General features: G+C 32.0%; 1 protein-coding gene across 10 annotated transcripts in view; it reads right to left on the bottom strand.

The window, feature by feature from the left end:
- Positions 1–944: 944 nt before the first annotated feature.
- LOC145246721 (transmembrane protein 245-like) overlaps positions 945–26,870 on the bottom strand; it is a 189,937-nt gene continuing 164,011 nt past the window's right edge. For 7 of the 10 annotated variants that reach the window (XR_013863156.1, XM_080108465.1, XM_080108466.1 and 4 more), the window contains one exon: positions 945–1,250. Coding sequence is in view for 8 of the 10 variants with exons in the window: in XM_080108465.1 (XP_079964591.1) it covers positions 1,184–1,250 (67 nt within the window). In the remaining 2 variants the exon portion in view is untranslated. Of the gene's footprint in view, positions 1,251–10,104; positions 10,119–26,870 lie in introns of all 10 variants that reach the window. The other 3 variants (XM_080108467.1, XM_080108469.1, XR_013863155.1) reach the window with 2 other exon arrangements.

Here is a 26,870-nt window from a genome sequence, read left to right as displayed (position 1 = left end):
TACATCAATACATTCAAACATAAAAAACACAGCTAAAACACATCGTAAATAGCATAAACTACTCAAATTCAAACAGTCTTTGGAAATAGCTGAAAATAGAAATGATAGAAAAATAAAATAAAGAACAAATATCTCACATATGTCGTCCAATCATACAATAAATATCACAAACATTTTTTGTCATATATTCTATTTGGTATTTTGAGTAAGTCTTCTCAGATAAAATATTTTAAAATAATATTGAAAAATGGCAACATTTAAGCATTCTTATTTTCTATTGAGAAATTTCTGGGATTTTTACAATATCTAAAAAAAAGGGGGGGAGTATTTTAATCTAGTGCATTCCACAGAAACAGTTTCATGTAGGAACGTTACCCACCTTCACATGGTTCCTTCTGTAGATATACAACAAATAAATGCTACCAAAGACAAGTTACTCTTCTACCTACCTGAATAAGTTCTTTTTGTGTTTAGCTTTTATTTACTTGGAAACGAAAGTAGTGTCAAGTCTGTTGAATTTAAATGAAAAAAAAAACTTGGTGGATTCATTAAGGCCTTTGATAAGAAATAATTATCTTAGTAAAGTATCAACTTATTTATCAGATAAATAAAATAAATTTTATCAATCAATGTAACTATCTAAAAGAAAATGAAATTATCAATTATTTTATATTTGTTTGACATTTTTCTTTACTGACGAATGTCATCTGGAATCAATTTTTGAGTAGATAAAAATATATAAATGTTGCCATTGTTTCAATATTATTTTGGTATTTGATTAAATAAAGCTTACTATGAAATTAAAATTTAGAAAGTTAAAAAAAAAAAAAAAAAAAAAACGGTGGTTGAATACGTATGAGAGAAACTAGGTCTCATTCACTGGAATTTGAGTGGTAGATTTCCAGACAACGTCATCATTTTTTTTTAAATAAAAGTTTTTGATATTTTGTGTTTTGATAATTGCTAATCGAGGCAGCTTTCTTTTTCTTTTTTTTTCTTTTTTTTTAAACAAGGCATAAAAAATGGTGTCATCAAAATGGCATTCTTTTTTTTTTTTTACCTTTTTGTTTTTCATCTTAAAAGTGTTTATTCTTATTAATTTGAAAGTTTTTTGATTTTTGTTTCTTTAGGAATTATATTACAAATCTAGTGATTGCAGGCAGCAGTTCTCTCCCCCTTCTTTTCATCTTGATGGTAAATTGCTGTAGGTGGCGCTGTGGTAGTTTACCATTGGTTCAGTGCTGAGGGACCTTAAATAGTAAAAGAAAACATTGAGAATAGGAAAACATATAGAGGCAAAAAGTGCAACAGAGCTAATGCAATGAACATTATAAAGAAAAAAAAAAAAAGAAATAAAATGAATAAATTTTCATTGACATTTTTTAGGGATTTTGGATTAAGTAGAAAAGATTATCAAAAAGGAAGCAATATTTTTTCACCAAACTAAAAATAAAACCTTTCTTGTTTTTCAAATAGTAAATAAATAATTAATTGCTTTTTCATTTTGTTTGCAGACATTTCAAAATTTTAAAAAGGCATTTATGGCTGCAGTGATTGGCAGTTTAGACTAATAAAAGGTCTGTGGGATCCTGTTCCTTCTCCAGAAGCAGCAGCAGCTGGGACATGATGATGGTTGACAACATGGATTGATAACATAGATGTGCTAAGTTCGAATCGAGTGCATTCTACAGAAACACTTTCATGTAGGAACATTGCCAATGGTCCCTTCTGTAAATATTGGATATCCTTTTAGAAAGAATTCTCAACAGAAAGATATCGGGGAAACAAATGCCAACAAAAGCATTATCATGAATGATGCTTAGCAAACAAACAAGCAACAACTGCAGCCAAAAAAACGACTTATGAAACATACAATGTGTATTTGGTTAACATACTTGTTTCTTATCCAGAATTTAACCTAATTAAAAAGAAAAATACAGAAAAATCTTTATGATGTATGTACGTCATGGAACGAAAATGTCATATTCCAAAAATCACATAAATTGATCAAGTATTTTTTTTATATAGAAAATCACTTTTTTAAATCAGTTGTTAACGATTTTAATAGTAAATTGTAGCTAGTTTTGATCTTGGTAGTTTGAATTAAGTCGTTCTCCCCTTATTTATTAAACGTGGCGGATCAAAACAACTTCTCACTTCATCATAAAATTTGATTTTCTTAGTTAAAAACATAACTACTTGAAAAATGTACATGATTTTTAGAACATGACATTCTCGTTTCATGGCAAATAGGTACATCATAAAGATTTTTATGTACTTTTATTTTTTTAAATTAGATTCTAATACTGATTGGTCAATTCTGTTAAAATATTTAATGTTGACTGGTTGCCTATGCTGAACTTCAACCAATCAGAAAGAGTTTGTTGTGGGAGCCAAGCACCTGTTCGTGTTATCTATGTAAGAGAGAGCCCAAGTGCTATATCACCATTGAGGCCCCAATTTGCCATAGAAACTCTTGTTAGTCACAACACTACTACACATACTCTTAGCCGTCAAACAAAATCTGATTGTAGCCCCTGGCTCCTGGCATCTCATCAAGCAACACAGATTACAATCATGAATATAGTGACAGCTTTAGTGAAATTATTACAGAGTTGATTGATGAAAAACAACCAATCACAGGCTATCTTTCAGAACCTCCACTGAACCCTATGTAAGGCTTTGTATCAGTATCTGTAGCACAGGAAGACAAGGCTTCCTATTTCTACACTACACCAAAACAAACTTGGAGAATGAGGAAATTAAGGGCTGTTAAAAGGATGCAACTCCAGTGATAAGCTCTCATATATACCAGTTATTTACAAGACATTTTCTTTTTTTTTTTCTTTTTTTTTTTTTCAATAACAAACTTTTATTACACTTTCTTCTCACCAACATCACACAATATTTCATATCATTTATAATTGGGAAAATCACAATAGTTTGCCTCCAAAACTCATTTTTGCTTGCTAAATTTTTTTATTACATCTTTTACTTTTTTTTTTTTTTTTTTTTTTTAGAAAGATAAGCATGTAATAATAGTAATAGTATGAGGATTGCAGCAATAGCAAAAACAACTTGAGTGTATAGTAATGATAGTAGTAATAATAATATGACATTGATAATAATAATAAAAACAATATACGGTTAATAAGCATAGTACTACTACTAATAATGAGATTATTGTTAAAATAGTAGTAATAATAATATCAGATTGATAATAATATATCAGATTATTAATAACATCATATTATTAATAATAATGATAATAATATCAGTTATTAATAATAATATTAATTAAAATACAACACTTTCATCTGTGTTGGGTCCTTTACTTCTTGCCAGCATAACAATATGTTTCATAACTGTTATAATTAGGAAAATCTCAAATGTTTGTAACAATCTCACTCAAAGCAAGAATACATTAAATAAATGAAAATAAGAAATTTTAAACACCGTCTCATGAACAACCATTTATTTATATTCGGATTGTAACCTTATTCTTTTTTTATTACAAAATATTTGTTGGGATTAAATAAAAATAAAAAAAAATCAAAGGAATTCAAGTAAAAGTATTAAATTTTGTTAAATTATTAAAAGCACAAAAATCTGTTGAGTTAAATATTGTTATTACTAAACATTATTAAATTTTTAAACTTATTTAAATTTAAAATTTTGTTAAATTATTAAAAGTAAAAAAAATCTGCTCAATTAAATATTGTTATAAAACTTTATTAAATTATTAAACATCACTAAAATATAATTAAATTTTGTTAAATTATTAAAAGTAAAACAAAATCTGTGGGGTTAAATATTGTTATTATTAAACATTATTAAATTTTTAAACATTACTAAAATATTAAATTTTGTTAAATTATTAAAAATAGAAAAAAATCTCTCCAGTTAAATGACTGAAAAATTATTTGACTTTTAAGTATTTATAGTTTTTTAAAAATATTTAAATTTCATTCAGAAAAATATAATTTTTCAAAACAAAAATTTATTATTTGAACAAAGAATACAATTCAGAGACTTTCCTTAACCCATGGGTTTTCGATGTAGGCTTGTCTTCTCAGAGGAAAAATCATTAGGTGGTTGGGATTGTCTTATATAAAAATATTACCCCCTAAAAATAGTTTGTAAGAAGTGATACCACAGGATTCAATAATCTGTGTTTCTATTCGCCCGAAGATTCTGATACTTTTAAGTCTTTACCAAAATTTTTTTAATAATTAATGCAGGAATTCCAAAACTTAAACAATGTTTTCTTTTTTTCACATAGAAATATTTTTGTACAATATCCCAAATCAGAAAATACTAAAACAATTCTGTGATTTTCATATGATTAGTGAAATGTGAGCATGCAAATATTTACAAAGTTTTATACTTTGTGCAACACTTCTGGCAGTCTTGTAGCCCTCGTTTCCTTTATTTTGTCATTTAGTCCTCACATTCCATGAGCAATGTTTTTGATAAAGGGCAAAGAATTGCTTTTTTCTGTGTTGGAAGCGCTCCACCTAACACTTATTATTGGCTAGTTTTATTAAAAAAATTAACATAATATAAAAAAAAAAAAAAGTCCCAATATCGACAGAGCTAACTTTTAATAGGTATCTATCAAAAAAGAGTTCTAAAAAGGGAGATAATCTTCAACAAGGAAAACCACTTACAATCTATATAATCATAAAACTGTGGACTTTGCTTACATCTTGTCTTCAACAATCGAGCGATTGCATATTTTAAAAAGGGATGACAGGTGAATTTATATATATATATATATATATATATAGTCATCACATACAGTACTGTTTCGCTGTTTCACAGCTCATCAGTGCAACTAAACAAGCAACTACCTCAAGCCAGGATCGAAATCCAACCGCCCAAACGACAGTCGGAAGCTTCTAATCTCTTTCTCTCTCTCATATATATATATATATATATATATGTACACACACATACACATATCAGAGGCTAAGGAATGAGGGTTTCGATTCTAGCTGATTGCACCCAAGATAATATATATATATATATATATATTTAATTTTTATCTCACTACTATACATTAGGTTCAATATAATAATTGATAGTGAATTGTGTCTATAATAATAAATATGTAATCTGCATGAATTAAAATATCATCAAAGCTATCTTACGACCGAGCAATACTGGGCAGCCTGCTAGCTACTTATTAAAGTTAGGTTTGTTAGTAAAATCAAATTTAAATTGTAATGGGTAAGTCTTGGTTATGTTTTTTGTTGGCAGGAAAGGGTCTCTACCATTCATAAAATGAACAGAGTTGAGATACATTGTGTTTCACCCCACTCACGTTTATATGACAACTAATTTTTGCGTGAGATTGTGTTATACAAATACTAGCAAGGTTTCCCGACGTTACCCGGGATTGATTGAGAACCAACAAATGTTTCACCCTCCCATATTTTTATTGTCATCAAAATCGGTGAAATCACCCATTTTTCAATCAAATTGATTAATTGCTTGCTCTAGTTGGGCATCAACTATGTTGCACTGAGAAGAAGCTTCACATGCCTCCCCACAGTGACTTAGTCCACAATACATTGTAATTTACATTGCACTGTAGAGAAACAACTGGTGATTTTATTAAATTATTTTATATATAACGGTTTTAAGTAAAGTTTAAAATGCAAAAGTCAAGTATCATGGTTCACTTGTGCTCTGAACAAAAACATAAATTTTGACCCCCCCCCCTTTCTTCTCAAAGAACCCACTGTTGATTTTATATGCTGGGCCTTTCTGCTTGTGTGATTATAAAACTTCTCAAATGCATTTGTGATATTAGGCTGTATAAGGTGTTAACTTTAGTAAAAATCGCCTGTTCCTGCTTCCATTGAGGTTTTTTGATTCTCAATATTTATCTAAGACATTCCAATACAAAAACCCATCTAAGAACATTGCCAGGCACATAAAGTACATTTGTGTGATTTTTTTTTAAAATCAGCCCAGCCATTTATAAATCTATAGAGAACGAACTCACTCACTCACATACACACACACATTATATAGATAATATATGTAATAGTAGAGATGCTCTGTTCCTGACTTGATAGAAGAACGAACACACATATCCAAGGCACTGACCAACTCTTTACAAAACGACCTTTAGTTTGTAGTGGAATAAGGACATAAATGGAGGGTAACATTTAATGCTACTAAAACTAAGCTCCTTTCCTTTAACAAATATATATATATATATATATATATATATATATATATATATATATATATTTAGAGGGTATTAGACCTGGAGTCTAAAGAGCAGAGTTTATTTTAATGTATTAGTAAATGTATCAATTCTTTTAAAAGAAAACAGTGCCCATTGTACTGTAGATATATATAATAAGCTCAATAGGTATAGATATCTTAGAGCTATATTAATATTGAGTAAAACGATTCATAATTGTGAAATAAAAAGCAGTTTCAAAAGGATTTTTTAATTCACAATTATAAATTGTTTCACTCATATATATATTAGTGGTGGGACGATTCCAATATTTTTCCCCGATTCCGATATAACTACTGATTCCGATTCTTTATAAATCTTTAAATATTTTACTATTTAGTTGTATTTTTCTCTGATCACTGTAAAAACATGTTATATGTGTAGATATTTTCTTAAGCGTAAAAATATACTTGTGGGGAAAGATCTATTGATTTTAGTTTTACTGGTAATTTAGAATCAATAAATATTTATTATTTTATCATTATTACCAGCAATGGAAGATTTAGCTTTAAACAAAATCAACTGAAAAAGACAATTAAAAGAATCGTTTTGGCATCAGAAAATCGGTACAAATTTTTGCGATTCTGATACCCTCAAATTTTTCCTATTTTTCCTATTCCGATTAATCGTCCCAACACTAATATATATATATATATATATATATATATATATATATATATATATATAAACAACTTTTCAACCACCAACTCCCATAACAAATAGTATGCTACTCGAGAGTCCATCATTCAAACTTCTTGGCCTGGCATTCACAGATAACATGAATTGGAACAAACACATAGAAAACATTGCCAAGGCTGCAACAACTAAGGTAGAATCTCTCTAACAAGCCAGAAAACCCTTCACACCTGCCATTATCATATCTCTCTACAATGCCACCATTTGTACATTAAAGAAATATTGTTGTCACATTTGGACTGGTGCACAACCACTAACCTCTCCCCCTTTGACAGGATCCAAAAACAAATTTCTAATCTGATAAGTCTCATAATATCTAAATCAGGGGTCGGCAACTGTTTCGGGCCAGATCATGTTATAATAACTGGTCACAAGCCAAGCAAGGCCATTAATGAAAAATTAAGGAAAACTACATTTGCAGACCTTTTGCGGTTGAATGATCAAGTGTTAATTATGTCACAATTCCAAATAACAATTTGCAGGTTTAAATGTGACTCACTGTTACCAAGACTTGCTCCTCTAAACTCCAACTCCAAATGATATGCCATAAAACAAAGCAAAATTAAACCAAACCAGTGGAACCAGTGATTCACTTAAGCTTATTCATCTGGAATGAGTAAGCTTTTTAAACTATTTCCCCATAAATAAACATTATATAATGTTTAAAAACTCATTTACATTAATCAGTTTACACCTAAATACCTAATTGTTATTAGACTGTATAATTTCACTTATTTTCTAATTAAGCCCTCCAAAAATAAACAAATATAAAAATCATTTTCTATAGTTCATGCTCAAAATCATTGGATTTCTAAACAATATCTATCCTGTTATTTAAAAAACTTTCCATCACCTCAATGAATTAGGGTATCATAAGTGGGAAGTTATGCAGCAAGATGCTTGTTCACATTATATTTAAACTTCTGCATATTGGTACATACAGAGAAACAGGAAGCCAGGAGGGAGTTCCAAAGGTTAGGAGTTTAAGGAAAGAAACTATTTAATATATACTATATACTAGAATTTGAGCATATATAATATATATAAGATGATCCGCCAACAACCGTTGTTTCTTATATACTTAGTTTATTACTTGATATTGTCGTTTTCATTTTTGCAATGTTTTCAATTATTGAAGTAAGTTTGAATGTCTGCAACACGTTTCAGACGGTTTTGAACATCCTTGTCAGATTTTTTGTGGAAAAAGATAGGTTTCAGGATGCCATTCCAAAAATTAATGTCCTTCTCATGAAATGGAACCTGTTTGTAAATTTAAAAACATTCTGATGCAAAATCTACCTAAGAACACTGCCAGGCACATAAAATATCTTTGTATGAAATTTCATAAAAATCGTCCCAGCCGTTTTCAAGTCTATATGAAACAAGCTCTTTCACACACACACACACACACACACACACACACACACACACACACACACACACACAGAGAGAAAGTTCTTTTTATATAATAGGAGATATATATATATAGGTTCAAATTCATATATAAATTAAATTAAAGTCCGGAAAAGTTGACCTCCTAGAACTGCATAACACCATACTCCAGACCGACAGAGAACAAGCCATTGTTCAAAAATAGCCTAGACTCTGCTGGTCTCATTTGGTTAAGTATAATTTATCATTTACAGAATATTTATTTACATAATATACAAGACAAATTAATGTACAAATCGTTCACCTGCAAAATAGGAACTAATCTACTTCATGCTTGGTGCTTTTAAGAACGTGAAGCATAAACACTTTTTTCTTTTTTTTTTTCTTTAGATTATACTAGCAGGGATACCCGCCATTACCCAGATCAAAAGTGTAACATAACTTCTATCCTTTTCTTCCTCCCTCTCTTCTTTCCCACTCCTCTCTCTCTGGACATACACACATAATTCCTTTATGCTGACTCGAGTTAACTGTTAAAAAAAAATCAGAGTTACTTGCTTTTACATGATAACCGTATAAATCATGTTTACTTTTTTGACAAATATTTAATGATATAAATTGATCCATAAAGAGTGATATTATTTATTCAAGGTTATGTTAATTAAAAAAAAATACCAACTTTATGTTTGTTTGTTATGTATTTTTCAAGTTTTAGCTGGACATATAGACATTTGCTCTTTATATAATAGACTAGCAGGGAGATCTGACACTGCATGGAATTTAATGCAGATTAACAAATGTTTCACCTTCCCATATTTTATTGTCATCAAAATCGGTGAAATCACTCATTTTTCAATCAAATTGATTAATTGCCTGCTCTTACTGGGGACCAATTGCGGTGCACCAGAGGGAAGCTTCACATGACTCCCCACGATACTAAGTCCATAATACATTGTAGTTTACATTGCACTGTAGAGAACCTACTGTTTATTTTATAAAATTTTTATATATAATAGCTTGAATTAAAATGTAAAATGCATATATCAAGTATAATGATTCAAATGTGCTCTAAACAAAAACATTCATTTTGAATCCGCCCCTGTCATATCAAAGAACCCACTGTTGATTTTATATGCTGCGTTTATTTTTTTTTGCTTGTGTGGTAATAAAACTTCTCAAATCCACTTGTGATGTAAGGTGTTAACTTTGGTCGAAATCGTCTGTTCCTTCTTTCATCATATTTTTTCGATTATCCATACTTATCAAAAAGATTCCCATACAAAATCTATCTAAGAACACTGCCAGATATATAAAATACATTTTGTGTAAATTTAAAAAAAAAATCGGCCCAACCGTTTACACGTCCATAGGGAATGAACTCAAACTTGTATACACACACACACGCACACACACACACACACACACACAAAGTTCCTTTTATATAATAGCAAAGATAACTGATTAGCTTTTGTGAAATAAAAAAAATATTAGCAAAAAAAGGAAAAGATATTAGTTTGGAAAAGATTAAGACGGGGGAAGGATAAACGCGGTTAAAATGGATGTAATGCAGATACGAAATATCCGAGGAGAAACATAAACGCAAAGTCACAGTTCAATAAATTCATTGTTAGTTGTAAAACTCAAATAGAGAAGCTTAAATCCCACCGCCCCAGAAAAAAAAATGTTAGAAGAAAAAAAAAGAAAAAAAAAATTAAAGTAAGACAGGAAACAGAAGAAAATTTTCACACAAGGCTTACCGACGGAGAGAGATCTATAACAAAGTAAAAAAAAAAAAAAAAAATGGAAGAAACTAGAATTAAAAACTTCAATTTACATTTATAAGAATAAAAAAAAAATTCAAATAATTAAATCCAAATTTTGTTTATAAATTAAAAAAAAAGATTATTTTGTCATGAACCCCATCAAAAAACAAAAAAAATCTAGATATTCAAGAGGTTAATGTAGTTTGCTTGAAGCATTGTTTAGTGTGAATATAAATGAAATCTAAAGAAGTCAATACAACACAGAGGTGTAGCAAATGGACACAAGCTGAAGCGAATTAAGACATATAATGGATGGAATTTTCCCCGAAATATCACACAGTCCAGAACTTCCATTTAACCATACTGACGTATTAAGAACATAATGCAAGTATAAAATAAAAATACATATATATTGTATCAATAAAAAGCGATTCTGCAGAGCTTACTCCACTGGTATATGTCTTAATTTGCTTCAATTTGTGTCTGACCATTGCATCTCTGCATTATATTGTCTTCTATAAATTTCCATTATATCTTCTTTGTAATCTCAATTCTGATTACAATACATAGAGTCACAAGTAAAAATCACATAAGCGATCATGCAGAAAATTATAATACAGGAAACAAATTCATAATAAAGCAGTGGATTCACTCCAATTTATGAGAAAAACAAATAGTAACAAGTTAACAGCTATGCTTTAATTAGTAAATATTATACAAAACAAAAATATCAATTTCCCGATACTAGGGAAAAATAAAATAGCTACAAAGAGTTGTCTGCCCACAAGCAAAAGGGAACACATGTAGTTAATTAAACATACAACTCAAAACAATGAAAACGATAGTATTAAATAAAAGCAAAAATATAAAAACAAATTTTATTATTTTGTATTTTGGTTGAGCAGTAATTTTGCACCAAACGGTTATGTAGAACCGGAAGTAAAGAAAGCAAGACACCTCATGCTTTCTTATAATCTTCAGGAGTGATTTTCAGATCATCTAGTGTGGTTTCTGTCTGCAGAGGAAAAGCTGGGAGGGAGTGGTTTGCTGGGTCCAAGCTAGAGTTGGAGGCAAACTGACGGGCAAGCAGATGAGCCTTCTTGGTTGCCGTGCAAACAACTTCAAGATTGTTGGATAGTGGGGAATTGTTGATTGCCCAATAAATATTTTGGAAATAGTATCTTCTGAGGTTTTATTCAGTTTTTGGGTTTTAATCTAGACTCTAAATACGAAATCTTGAAAATGTGTCTCCAATCTTTTTGAAATCCAATAAGACGTTTACCACATGTGTTTTGAATTCAATTATAATACCGGAAATTTACACAACAGATATGCAAGCCAATTCGGCTGCAAGACTGACATGAATCTAACACACAACATTCAGCACTGACATAAATGCAGTATATAACAACATTCGAGAGCTGTCTACGCTTCTTCTCCCGAACAGATATTTTCTCAAAAATATTTGGAAAATTTATGCATCTACCATCTTGTGCAACACAATATGCTCATAAATAAACATGCATAATTGAAAACTATTGAAGTCTGTTCAATATTGTCATCATTATTTTACTATATAGACCGTTTCCATAACTACAAGAGTTGTTTTGGCATTGGAAAATAAGCACAAATTTTTCCGATTTCAGTCCTTCAAAAAGTTCTGATTTTTCCGATTCCCGATTTTGATTAACCATACCTACACTTAATTTTCATTATGATCGAACCAAGAATAGTTTCAAGTAATTCTTGTATTTTAATTTTACAGCCATTTCATTTTGAAGAACTATACAATCAAACCAGATCTGAATTTTACTGTAAAAAATAACTTTTAGAAATAAAAAGTATTACATATACATAGTGGAAAGGACACAAAGAAATATAAGAGAAATCTGCTCACATTTGCCTTTTATTAAAGTGGCCATGTTTATTTATCAAAAAAAAAAAAAACATGGCTACTCATCTCCTATATAATATTTTGATTGCAGAAATTCTCCTCTGAGCCAAAGTACTGTAGGTTTCGTACAACAGATGCCACATACAATTTGACGTGAATACTCTGGAAAAGTCACTTCTTATTGATGTTTATTTTTAAAATATGCAATAGAAAAAATAATTTGTGGCGATTTTCAATGGTACCTCTTCTTTTGTTGTAAATTGAACTCATTAATAATAAAAAATTAAAATAAAATGGTGACATAGACCCGGTCTTGAACACGGGATCTTTTGATTCGTCGTCGAATGCTCTACCACTGAGCTATACTTACAGATGTCAACAAGATTTTATTATCTCCCTTGTCAGCGTAACGTATAAAAATTCCCTTGTAAAAATTATTCTTTTTTACCTATAAGAAAAAAACCTGTTTTTAAGATCGAATGTAGGGGTGGGGCATACTTCCACCAGGCAACGTCGGTACACAGGTCCTGCTAGTAGCTAATAGCAGAATGTCCACAATAAGAAGGTTCGATTTAGTCGTGATAGAATAAGAACCTTGAGTTTTGAACGCTAATAATTTTTCGATGTCACTCTCAAAATTGTACATAGAACATAAGAGAATGTAAACTTAATATATTTACAATGGGTTGTTCTGATAGTTTGGCAGATGCTTATATAACTTCCACACCCAATCTCAAATTTTTATGAATTTTTTTTTTTTTTTTTTTTTTTTTCAAGCGTTTCAAAAATGATTTTTTAATAATCTGAGGATTTGGAGTACAATCAACCAAAAGATTAAAACAAACAAAAAAGAATAACAAATATTATAGTGAAAATAGTGAAAAATCATTGGGATATACAAAATTCACTTGGGGTAGGGGATCAAGATCTCATTTTAATTCCATAATAATAATAATCGGCATATTTAAAGCATTGTTAGAAACAGCAGCAGTAGTGAATATTGTTTTACATATCGACTCAATTAGACAGAATTTCTGAATCAGCAGTTTATTCAGCCAATCACAGATGTGAGAATATTCACTTCGAATTCCGATGCATACTATAAAAACTCAAAAACATAGTTTTGTTTCTCTTTTCTTAGTATTTTTCTTCCACAGACAACATATTCTGCCAAGGTCCATTGGAGCAATAAGTCAAGTGGGACATGCACATAATAAGAGACATTCATAAACTACTGTACACCCAGTGAGTCACACACACACACACACACACACACACACACACACACACACACACATTGATCAATAAATACACATAAACACAAGTCTGTACATATATTCCCTCTCCCTCTCTCTAACAGAAAAGGTATGCTAAAACGGTACTTGTGCATTTTTGCCACTGTGCTGAAATAATAACGTTATTTTGGAAGTCATTCTTAACATGGTGAGGGGAGGGTGTTTTGTAACTATTCTCTGCTTCCACCTAACAATTTAATAAAAAAAAAAAGATATCGTGAAGCTTGAATTCAACTAGAAAAAAACTATTTAAAAATCGCGCGAGGGCAAAAGTTCATCGCTAAAACACACACCTACACACGTGTCCCTAATGATGCTAGATTTAACAGAGCAGAGCGGAAGAAAATAACAAAATACCAAGAACTTATGTAAGACATGAAAAGAAACTGGAATCTTAAGGTATCAATCATACCAGTCATTATAGGAGCAACCGGGCTAATGAAAAAGAATTTAAAAAAATATCTGGCGAATATACCCGGTGAACCAAGCGCAAGAGAAATATAAACAATAGCACTGAAAGGGACGGCTAGAATCTTAAAAAGATCTCTCGGTTGGAGTAACTAAACTAATGGGAGAATGTTTAGCATCCGGTAGAATGCCCCATCCCCAGCAAAAAACAAAGTGAAAAAGAAAATTAAAATAAAAAGTGGAAATATATCTTCATGCTTATCTCGTTTACAAGCACGTAAATGCATGCAGCAGCAGTCGAAACTAAACGTGTACTCAATTTCTCCTTACAAGACGCGTAAAATAATGGAAATGAGAACTCAGATGTGGAGAAAGTATATGAGAATGGCTAAGCTGTTGCAGTTATTGAGATGTAACACCACTGGAACACAGGGTGGAGCAGATGCTGGTGTGATTGCAAAAGTTAGGAGTGAATACTTCTCTCATCACTAACCAGCAGAGTCGACCAAGGGTAGAGTTTATCAGGCATGTGTATGCAGTGTGATGATGTAGAGAAAGGAAACCTAGCCAATGAGAGTTGAGGACATGCGTTGCATGGAAAGAAACGATGAGAAAATAATACAATGAATGTGCAATGCGAATCTTAAAAACAGGTTTAGATCTGATGGCCTCAGAGGAAGATTAAGTATGGATAGTATAAGCAGATGTGTGTAGAAAAGGAGGTTTTGATATATTTTATTTGCCAAGCAAAAAGTTCAAAACCAAAATTAGGCACAAGGCCAATCAAAAATTTAGGGAGAGAGGGGGGGGGTTCTATGGTTATCCTTGTCACTGTACCTTTAAATTATATATTTTTTATTTTCATGAAATGTTACAGACAACAAAACAGAAAAACAAAAATTAGGCACAAGGCCACTCAAAAATTGAGGAGGGGGGGGTCTTTGGTCAACCTCGTCACTGTACCTTTTGTTGGTCTACGCTAGTCCTAGCGAGGGTTATTATTCAGCATAATACTGCAAACACCCCAGGGGTTGTCCTAAATAAGATTCCTAAATCAAATCGTTTTTTTATACATGACATTATATATATATATATATTCACCCACATACAGTACCGTTTTGCTGTTTCACAACTCATCGATGCAGCTAGACAAGCAACTACCTAAAGCCAGGATCAAAACCCGACCGGCCATATGACAGTCAGAGCTTCTAACTGTTGCGCTATTCAGCTGCTGCTAAGTGGGCAGTAAATTAACAATGTTTTGACATTGTCCAAATACTTAAGCTCAATTTGTTTACACAAAGGGCATTGCTTTATACGCTAATGGTAATTTATATATCACTTCCCAATATGCTCAACCCAAGATAGGGAGCATATATATATATATATATATATATATATATATATATATATACATATATATATATATACACATAGCTTTAAGTAAAAGGGGAAAGAGAAAGATCAATTCCACAAATTCGAAATGCCCTGGCATAAAGAGCCCCTTCTATCCCCCAAATTTTGCCTGTATTCCATTATTCAATAAATGATCCATTCTATATCTACCTATATATAGTTTTGTGTCTTCATTTCATTCTCTTGTTGTCCTATTATATATATATACATATATATATATATGAGAACAAGTAGTTACTAAAACATGTTGAAAAACGCTTTGAAAAAGAGTTAAGAACATCTTTAAAAAGGAAGCACTAAATAAGTGGATAGTCCTTAATCCGCAGAGTTTCAAAGAAATACTTTCCTTCTCATCAGAGGGTAGAATTTAGCAAAATGCTGAATCGGATTTTGCTTGCAAAAGTATTAAATGAAACTACAAGTAAGTCATAGATCTTACTTGGTAACAAAAAGTGAAGCAGAGGGAATAGGGTGAAGAAAAAAGTTATTTCACGTGAATGTGAAGGGTAAAATATCCATTAACGGTAAAATCCAAAAATCCAGAATCCAAAAAAGTTAGTTAAATTTCCATTTCCACAAGTAAAATCCAAGAGAATCGCATAATTAGAAGATGGTCCAAAGTAATCCTAAAGGCAGAAATCCGTGAAATAATTCACAAATGGGTACAAAGAAAAGGGAATGAGTTCAAATAATTTTATTAAAAGAAAGATAAAAACGATTTTTATAAACTTTTATTTTTTTACATATATATATATATATATATATATATGTAAAAAATAAAAGTTTATAAAAATCGATTTATTCATCGGCAAAATTTCATTGGCGTGGAGTGTGTGGGGGGGTGAATCCAAACAATAAACAAAAAGTGTTATTAAGGCCCTCCCAATTGATGGTGTGGTCACGTTGAAATAATGGCTGAGAGTTCTTAGTAGTGATAGTAAACGTAGTTCTTGATAGATGTAGAACAGTTAAGGTGACAGGTTCAGTTCACGGCAGAAGGTGAAAGAACAAAAAGAAAAACACATAAGAAGCAAGAAGAAGTGATAACAATGGACCTCAGGAATAAATAAAAACGTAATTGGAGCTTTGGAGTCAATTTTCTTAAAGTCAGCACGAATATGATGATGATGATGATGATGATGATGTGAATGGTATTATTTTTTTGTTCCTATTTACTTGCCTCCCCACGAGGGCAAAGTTAGACACAAGGTCAGTTTTTAATGAGGGAAAAATACAGCTCTCCTAACAGGGATACTCTGGATTGGAACAAAAATTAAAATTGCCTCAATCTAGAAAGATTTTTCACTGACCGAGGACAGAATAAAATAGCATCAAAACAGATACCACACTTTGTTCCTAGTCAAAAGGTAAAAAGTTTATTTTTGTTACGTCATTTTGAATATGGTGATGATGAGATAAAACCATTCTCCTTTCACCAAAAACGTTCCTCGGACTCTTTGAACTTTCATTCAAACTTTATTTTGCACAAGTTTTTAATGAGAAGTAATCACTATTGTATGTGTATATGTTGTCATTCTTTCCTTTGATAATATCTTCCATATTGATGACCTTGAGTGAAGTCTCTTCAACATGATTTCTTTTTTAACATTTTATTTTATCTCATCTTTTTCAAGAAGCTGGATACACAGGATATTGCTTATCATCATCAATTATTAAAAAATAACAGCAGCAACAAAAGTAAGATAGCTGAAACATTTTCTCTGCCGAAGCATTTACTTTAGAAATGGTATAGAAGGTGGTTACGCAGAGGATACCAGCAGAAATTGAGGTTTCAGATGATGACGTAGCATTACTTTTATTGGGGATGTTGGCAAACTTCATGTAGTTCTACTTGACAATACCTGATTCTGTCAGGGAAACCGATGCCAGAAAAAAAAAAAACAATCATACGATTATAACTTGCTGATTCATACATTTTGTATCATTTGATATCAATATTTTATTCACACGCGTTGGTGGCACGAGGAGTAAAAAAAAAATGTGAAAATTTAAATTTTTATTTTTAAATGGAAATCGCTCAACACGGGACATGAACTTTGATGTAAGGAACTAAAAAAAAAAACATCTCGATGTCGTAGCCTAGTGGGGGATGCCCTTTTCTTTACCCTGCAATCTCTTTCCCACAGAAGAGATGTTGCGAGCCTGTCTCTACTTTATCATTATTTTCATGGCAAGTGCTCGTCTGAGCTCCAATCTATGGTCCCCCTTGTCCTGACTTTCATGAAAAACACTCATCTAGCTGAAACCACTGTCAATACTTTTCCCCCACTCTTTATCTGTGCCTAAACCTAAACGTTGATTCCATGAACGAAGCTTCTTTCTTAGAACTGTACACCTGTGGAATTCAGTTCAGTTTTCCTGCTTTCCAATTGTTGTCTTAAAGTCCAACGTTAACAAATTCTTGATGAGCCATCCTTTTAAGTAATCCAATTTACCAAATTTCTACAACTAACAATTACTATGACATGTTCCCTTTGACCACTGTACACTCATTAATCCTTATCCTCGAGTGGCCTCCGGGCCTTAAAAAAAAGGTAAAAAATTAGCTGAATGGTAAGTGTCATAAATAGATTCCAATCCAGAACACACTAATTCTTCCCCTTTGTCAGAAACATTGTTCTTGGAATATGAGGACTAAAGGACAAAATAAAGGAAGCAAGAGTTACATAGCAACCAAAAGTAAACCAAAGATCCACATGCCAACATCCCTAAAGAAAGTAGTGATACGTAATCACATTAAGACATCAGTTTCTGTCGGTATCCGCTACACCACCATCACCCATACCATTATTAAGGGAAATGTTTGAGCTACCTTATTTTTGTTGTTGGTGGTGGTAATTTTTTTTTTAAATAATTAATGATGATGATGATGATGATGAAACATATCTTGTGCATTCAGCGAAATGCAGAAACATTTACACCAAAGTAGTTGAAATTACTATTTGACCTTGCAGCTAACATTTCGGCTTTATGCTTCTATGTGGTTTCTATGATTCACATTTTATGTATGTAAATGTGTGTAACTTATTTTTATGAACTGCAAATAAAATTAAACTATATTGTTAAAAAAAAAAAAGAAGTGAAACAAAAACGAAAGTAAACAACGTCAAATATGTACATTTTGTTTAAAATAAATCCATGCCTAGAAAGTTTTTCTAAAAATATATATTTTTTTATTTGATGGTACAAAAAAATGGTACTTGTACAGTTCAATCAAGACATTAAAAAAAAATTAAAATATTGATAAAAGGTTATATTGTACGTATCCGTTTTGAACTGAAGATCTCCGAAAAAAAATTTCACTTAATTTGATTGAGTAGTTTTTTTGTTTTTTTTACACTGGAAAAACACGTTTTTATGACAGTACATTGAAGGCAGATATCTTGGATTTTATCTTAATTTTTGTTTGGAGTTTATAAACACAGTTAAAGCGCCGACACTCCCTCCCCATCTTTAATACTAGCTTTTCTTTCTAAATATCGAACCTTTTGCTCGGTATCATAACAAATTGTTTTTTCGCTGTAAAACAAAAAGTACTTGATGAAATTAAATGAAATTTTTTTTCGGAGATCTTCAGTTCAAAGCAGATACGTACAATTTAAACTTTTTTCAATATTTTCTTTTTTAATGTCTTGATTAAACTGTACAAGTACCCAAAAAATTAACTTAAAAAAGAAAAAATAACGAAACAAACGCCATTTTAATAACTGAGTTTTTTGTAAACTTTGGCGTGTCATTTAACCTTATAACCACAATTTGTTGATAACTATTTGCTTTTCTAAAGAATCTAAATTTTTTGTCGTAAAAAAACTAAAAACTAAATAAAAAAAAAACAAGTATATTACATACATTTGTCCCAAATTCTGCATTTTTTATCGACATATTTTTCTTATATACAGAACTAGAAGAATACCCGTCCTCGGACAGGTAAAATTAATTCTCCAAACAGAAAAGTTTAGCACCATTTTAATGTCTCTTTATGAAAATACAAAATCAAGATAGAATGATGCTAAACCTTATCGCAAGAATCCTTTTTCTAATTCTATTCTAATAAAAAATCCATTACATGATTTTGATTCATAAAAATGTTTAAAGTTTAAGCTGAAAAAATTGAAATTCACAGAATCTTGCTTAATTGGTGTCGAATGACTATGAATCAAATTCAATGCTAATCTGAATTTTCAAATTGGAAATTGCATCCCTATTATGACCGCCAAAACCTCCTTAAAATACTCCTAAGAAACTGAAATCCAGGAATATTTATTAATTGATGTCTAATACTTATTGTAAAAATTTCATATTTGAAGATATCTGGACTTTTATAAAGGGTCTCCATCATTTTTCGTTTGCGTAAAATTAAATATAGAATCTTTTGAATCGCTCATGTATAGCAACTGTATTCCAAAATTTCATAATGATCGGTTAATTAATTTAGGATTGAATCGTCTACATACAAATATATAAACACTAGCAGGAAGACCCGACATTGCCTGGGATTGACTGATGGTCAATGAATGTTTCACACTCTCATATTTTTATTGTCATCTAAATCGATGAAACCGACCATTTTTCAACTAAATCAATTGGTTCTAGTTGGAAACTCATTATGATGTACCGGGAGAAAGCTTCACATGCCTCCCCGCAGTGATTTAGTCTACATTGCACTGAAGAGAATTTACTGTTTTTATAAAATTATTTTTATGTATAATGGCTTGAATTAAAGTTTAAAATGCAAAAGTCAAGTATCAGGGTTAATTGTGCTTCAAATAAAAACATTCATTCTGAACATACCCCTGTTATATGAAAGAACCTACTATTGATTTTATATGCCGGGCCGTTCTGCTTGTGTGGTGGTAGAACTTCTCAAATGCACTTGTATGTTAGGTTGTATAAGGCATTAAGTTTGTTCAAAATTTCCTGTTCCGTCTTTCATAGAATTTTTATCGATTATGAATACTTACTGAAGACATTCTGATACAAAACCTATCTAAGAACACTGCCAGATACATCAAGTATATTTTTGTGAAATTTCATACAAATCGGATCAGCCATTTTGGAATCCAAAGGAAACGAACTCACACACACAAAACTTATTTTTATATAATAGTAGATAGACAAATTGATAGATAAATAGATATATATTGATGGCATAAATATCGTAAAACACAATTGCAACTTCTCTTCCGATTTTTTTTTTTTATTGTAATCATGCCCGTGTTCTTTTTATTTTCTTTTAAAGTTAATGAGTTCTTATTCTTCTGATGAGTCAAGGTGGAAAATATAAAAAAATTGACATAATTATATGATTGTTTCGTAGTGCAGAAACAGATGCTGTCAAAAATTGAACATTTTTACATGCTGAAAGAAATAAACGATAAAATGAACTTATCTTGGAATTTGGAATATTGACTTTTTGTCAATACATATAACCTTGACTTAAATTTACAGATCAGAAAAAAAACCCTCTTAATTTGTTCACAACGCAAATATCAGCAAAATTTGTGGGTGATGATGCTGAATTAGTAAAAATGATAAAAATAAAATATTGTTAAAACGTTACACAATGTGCTAGCCGTCATTTTCTGGAGAGGCAAACATAAACAGAGGCTGAAGAGAGTCTGATAAAAGACACCGACTATAGGCCCCCTTTAGTTGGATTTGAAACCAATGACATCGATGCTGTTTTGATCGAAATGTTTCAAGTTTTTCTGAACTCATTCTGGGCGTGTATTACAGCCAATACTTCAAAAATCCAGATGAGTTCTCTACCTAATCTAAAGATCCTTTTTCAGTCGTACACATAACTTTGATACAGCCTGTTCTTGATTATGCCATCCGACAAATCCTTATCTACAAGAAAATATCCTACACCAGGAACATGTTCAACAGTTGGCAAACGCCATGATTGCCTACAAATAGCATCTTCACAAAGTATATGTATTCTTACTAGAAAAGTTGACTTTGGTGAGCAATATCATCAATGGGGACCTTAATTGGTTTTTTGAGGGATTTTTCACCCCAGCTTTATGGTGTCCGCGAGCACCCATAAAAGGTTTACCATCGTGGCTTCCTTTTTTTTATTCCATTTTCACCCCAAACAAAGCACAGTGCCACTTTGATGTAGAGGGATACTATCGGAGACATAAGTTGCAAGGATACTGTGTAGGGAGTCGAGCAGTAAGATGTCTGTTTACATTAAACTTGAACTTCTGCATGTCAGTACAGTTGGGAAAGCAGGAACCTGGAAGGGAGTTCCAAAGTCTAGCAGTTCTAGAGAAGAAACTATTAGAGTAGAAGGCTTTCTTACATCTAGGGATTTCTACTGTGTAGGGGTGGAATTTTGCTGCTTGTCGGGCTTATCATGAGTATTTACGTCTAAGGGGTACAATGGCTTGTAGTTCGCCGGAGCATTCACCATTAAAATACTTGTAGAACAGGCAGAGGGATGCAACATTACGTCGATAGGACAGAGGTTGTAGCTTTGATGACAGTTCAAGACCTATCAGGTTAGCGACTCTCTTTTGAACCCTGTCCAGGAGCGAGAGACTAGTAGCAGATGCACCAGCCCAGATGTGGCAACAGTACTCCATACATGGGCGAATGGTGGCCTTGTAGAGATACAAGATACTTTCAGGCATAAGTAGCTTTCTAGTATGGTAGAGAGAGCCTACCTTCTTCACAGCAGCATTGGCAATGCTCTCAATGTATCTGTTCCAATTCCCTGTGAACGTTGGGCTGAGGAGTTAGAAGATAAACAGCCATATCTGTTCACGTTTCTATCCTTGTCAAAGGAAGTCATAACGATATAGTATACCTGGAGCGTGTTCAATGGTTTGCAATCAGGATCGTGACAAGACTCTCTATACTGACCTACAAAACACGTCTCTAAAAAGTAAAGCAATAGAGGATACAACAAAACGTGTACAATATGATCAACGCAGATGAAAATCTACATTTCATGGAGTGTTTCAACCCAGTGCCAAGTAGTAGTTCTTATTTACAATGCCTCCCCACAAGACAAAGTTAAACACCAGGGTCGTTTTTTAACGTGGAGAAAAGGAACAAAAATTAAAAATTTCCTTAGTCGTGAAGGACTTCTCCTCCACTGACAGAACAAGAAATTGAAGTGCAGCATCTGAAGAACAGATACTACACTGCAGGCACATGCAAAAGATTTACCACTGATGCTTTTGGCTCAACAGAAGAAAGGCAACATTCTCTTTCTGCATTTTTGCTTCATGGACTAACCTGCCAGAAGAGGTCATAATGATAGCTACCATACCCAGGTTTAAAGCATTTTTTTATAAGGAAATCGTTCCAGACAAGTCATAAAGCTACTTAATGTAAGAAGCTAAAAAAAAAAAAAGAACTTCAAGTTCAAAACCTAACCAATGAGTATGAGATGGATAGATTTCGACTCAGGAAACAGTTTTTCCCTCCTTGTCAGAAATATCACTCATGGAATATGAAAATTAAATGACACAAGAAAGAAAGTGGAAGTTATGAGGTTGTCGAAAGTAAACCTAGGATCCACTTTCTAGACAAACATTCAGATTGTGGATATAAATAGCTTCCACCTGTTTCTTTACATGGCTTGTTGCACTTCGTTATTTGTTTGCCAAATAAATTCAAATTTGAATTGAAGTTTCTGAAAGGTTACAAACTATGTTTAAAAAATGATAAAAAAGGCCTAAGAATAAAATAGTAGACATATGAGCAAAACAACAACAACCAAGATGAGGATGTATATAAAAAGTGTTTTTGTTAGAATTCTAAAAGAATCTTCTATATCAAACATTCTCAAACAGTTTTGTGAGTTGAAGTTCAGAGTAGAGATTGGACTTTCCCTGACAAACCTACAAACGACATGAATGAATATTTAAAAAAAAAAAAAAAAAAATCAGACAAAAACAGAAAACATTATAACAAGTATCAACTCTATTTAATATCTCTACAGATTTCAAGGCTCTAGAAAAATGAGGATATCACACGGCACAAAAAGGCATTTGTTATTATTTTGGTCTATAATCCTTTAAGAAAATAATAACAAAAAAAAAAAGGGTACCAAAAAGGAGCCATATTGTCAGAATTTAAAATTCACAGTTAAGCAGAGGGGCAAGATCAAACAGTTTCTCAAGTGGTATTTAAAGCAAAACACAATCTAAATATAAAGAAACTACAAAACGTACACTTACAAACCTTATATATTCTGATTTAACATAATCTCGAGCAGGTTATGGTAAAAAATTATTATAATAAAAATATAAAGAGATATAAAATGGAATGAGGGAAAAATGGCAGTGTTAAACCGTCCTCTTGTCAATACAATGTGCGAAAATCTTTTTTCCGTTCTTTCCTCAACTTGCAATAAATCCTCGTATATTCGATATTATCTTCCACCGCTTGTTCTCATTCGATGCTATCCAACATAAAACTTAACTGAACCCTCATGCTTTAGAATTCGTTCCTTTGAACAGTTACCAATTGGGTCCATATTCAAATTAATGGCATACGTTCACCAATGAGCGACCTACAAAATTATGCTTGTCTTTTCTTTTCTACATTTTCTGCTGGCATTTTACATGAGGTCGTTTGCAAAAGTGATGATTTCTATTACATATATTCATTCATTTGTGGTCACCAACGGTTAAATTAGTAATTTTTGAATCAGAAATAAACACTTGAGCAAACATTAGAATTAACAAAAAAACTGCTTAATACATAACATACTGTTCGAAATAAATTGTGAATATCAAACATAAAACTCTTCATATTTCGCTTCCTGCTGCAGAAAGGAGATATGATTATATTGTTATCAAAATCGTAAACAAAGTATAACATTGTATGCAAATGAGATATGTAAATAAATAGAGGAAAACTCGGGCATTGAATACCGCTGTAATCACGAGATTTGATACGTGATTAACACAGTAGCGTTGCTGATTAGATGTAGAAACACACTGGACGATCCAGACTATGTAGAAAAATGGATAAGATTCTTTGAGGTACTGGATAGAGTAAAGAACCGAAATGATAAAAAAAGACAGAAAGACAAATGCAAGAATTACACGGTCCTTCCGGAATAGTCAGGAGTGAAAGGTCAAATCAGGACGTCAAACCTTGCAAGTATGTTGAGATGTAACTTGCTATGCAAATGAGATATCTAAATAAATAGGGTAAACTTTAGAACTTGGGTATCGTTATAATCACGAGACTCGATATATGACACATATGGCATGACACAAAGATTTTTTTTTTAATTTGGAGGATGAACTATTTGTACGATTTTAACTTTCTATGGATGTATGATTCGTTAGTCAAGTTATAGACTAAATCATTGTTGGTTTAGTAATATTACCTGCACAAATAATAACATCCCCCCACCCCCACAAAAAGAAAACAGCTTAATGCATAACATACTAACAGAAATAAAATTCCAATATTAAGAATACTACTATAACATTTAACCTTACTAGACCTCAACAACTGAACCTAATTTGCCCCTGTGCCTGGCCTCCTGGGCAAAATAGTGAAAAAAATTTAAAGTGTTAGTAATTCTTTACCGCCAGCATTCAGCATTTGTGTGCCGCTCTGCTCAACAGGTGGAGCCTTCCTTGATGCACATGTCCACTTGCATCATCAGCATCATCATCACTTTTTCCTTCATTGATATATTCATCATCACTAGCGTTACTCGATTCAGAAACATACTCCTGATCAAATTTGGCTTCAGCTGAATCAGAATTTGTCACTTTATCCAACACTTGTTGCACCGGGAAACTCCTTGGTCTCGCTCTTTTACCTGTCAAAGTGCATGGTTCGTCACTAGCTCGTTTCATGGCTACTTAGTCTACAAAACAATTCATAACTCCGCCAAAACAAAGGAAGCCATTTGCAGAATGTCAGACGTGTTAAATCAAGGCTAAGCAGCGATTAAGTAACTCCCTGATAACCCAAAAAGATGTGATCAGAAAAATACCGGTTTAGCGGTAACTCGGTATACAACATTTTCAGAAATTATTGGTATATTGGTAACTCGGTCTGGTAGGGTTAATTTCCAATCGTGTCCCTTTTCTGCTTAAGATTCTCATGGATGGCTTTGCTCTTGAGAAATTAACTCTGAAACTTCTTAGTTTTTTTTTTTTCATCAAATCGTTCTTGGAGTTCATATATTAGATCCACTGCTCTTTCTGTTTCTCATAAAATTGGTTCTATCCATCGCTCTAAACACTTCTCACACCAGAGTCTATTCTTTATCTCCATGTATTGAGTATTGTTGCCATATTTGGATTGGCGACTCTGTGTCCCATTTGAGGGTTCTTGATAAGGTGCAGAAATGTATCTGTAATTTGATTGGCTTCCACCCTTTCTTCTTCTCTGCAACTTCTCTTCCACAGATGTAATTTTGCTAATCTCAGTCTTTCCTATAAATACTATTATGGTATGTATTCTTCAAAATTCATGAGCAGCGTATGATGTGTGGGGACGTGTTTCTAGTGTAAAACATAGACCAGAGTTTAAATATAACTTTTGAGAAGTTTGTCACCTCATAGCCAAATCATAGTTTCCACGGAATCCAGCAAAGGATGTAGCATTTTTTTTTTCTTTTTACATAGGATTCACCACTTATCAAGGCTCGGAGGCTACTCGACGATAAGGGTTATTGAGTGTACAGTAGCCAATGGGATAATATTGTAGTAATCGTTAGTAATGGAAATTTGGTAAATTGGATTATTTAAGTCGCATAGTCGCTTTCATATCCTTAAAAGAAAGCCAGCATGTCTGTGATTTTGCTTTGTAGAACAGCCTAATAAAGGTAGTGACAATGTATGTATATCATATACAGGATTAAAGTCGTCTTGGACAATGTATTCAAATGCTAGATACATATACACATATTTAAATTGTCCATTTACATGGCTTATTGCACTTTGCTATTTTTGCTAATAAATTTGATTTTGATAAAGAAATGTTCACATCGTTTGACACATCATATATGTATGGATTTTGAAAGTAAAAATCGAACACAAAAAAAATCATACAATTTTAAAAGAAATTCATTTATTATTATTTTTTTTATAAGCTAAAACTTTAATAATATCTTCTTTGGAGCAAGACTTTCTTTTTTTCTCTCATTTTGTTAGTATTAATTCAGTGAGAGAGGGAGGGGGTCCTGTCTTTACAATATGAAAGACTCATTGCTGAATTCCACTCAAAAAGCAAATGGCTGCCTTCATCTGTTCTATATATATATATATATATATATATATATATATATAGTTTTAAGGGGCAGATACTTCCTGCATCAGGGGCAGATAACGCCCTGGACACTTCCTTTATCATGGAGAGATAATTCCCTAGTTACTTCCTGTATCAGGGACAGATAACTCTTTTACCTATACACTGTTGATAAAAAAATGTAAGGTAAAAGTCAAGTCAATGGGTTTTGATTTGATTTGAAGTTTCACTAAAATAAGTACTAAGAGTAATATTTGAAGTTTTGGGAACACTATTCTCATCCTGGATGTTATTCTCACAACGTTTCGACCGATGTAACCTCAAACCTTCTTCAGGTGCATTATATCAAATTTGAAAATTTATTACAAACATTTCGAACTGAACACTTTAATCAATCCACAGGGGTAGTTTTTCTCATTCAGTCAGCCATGACTAGATAGTAAGTAATTTTATTCTTAGTACATATATACAACATAATCAGATAGACA

Source organism: Euprymna scolopes, chromosome 24, assembly GCF_053919585.1.
Source record: "Euprymna scolopes isolate OS-2025 chromosome 24, ASM5391958v1, whole genome shotgun sequence".
In the NCBI taxonomy this organism is placed as follows: Eukaryota; Metazoa; Mollusca; class Cephalopoda; order Sepiida; family Sepiolidae; genus Euprymna; species Euprymna scolopes.
Note: the sequence above shows the minus strand (reverse complement) of the source record. Positions and strands in the feature narration are given on the sequence as shown.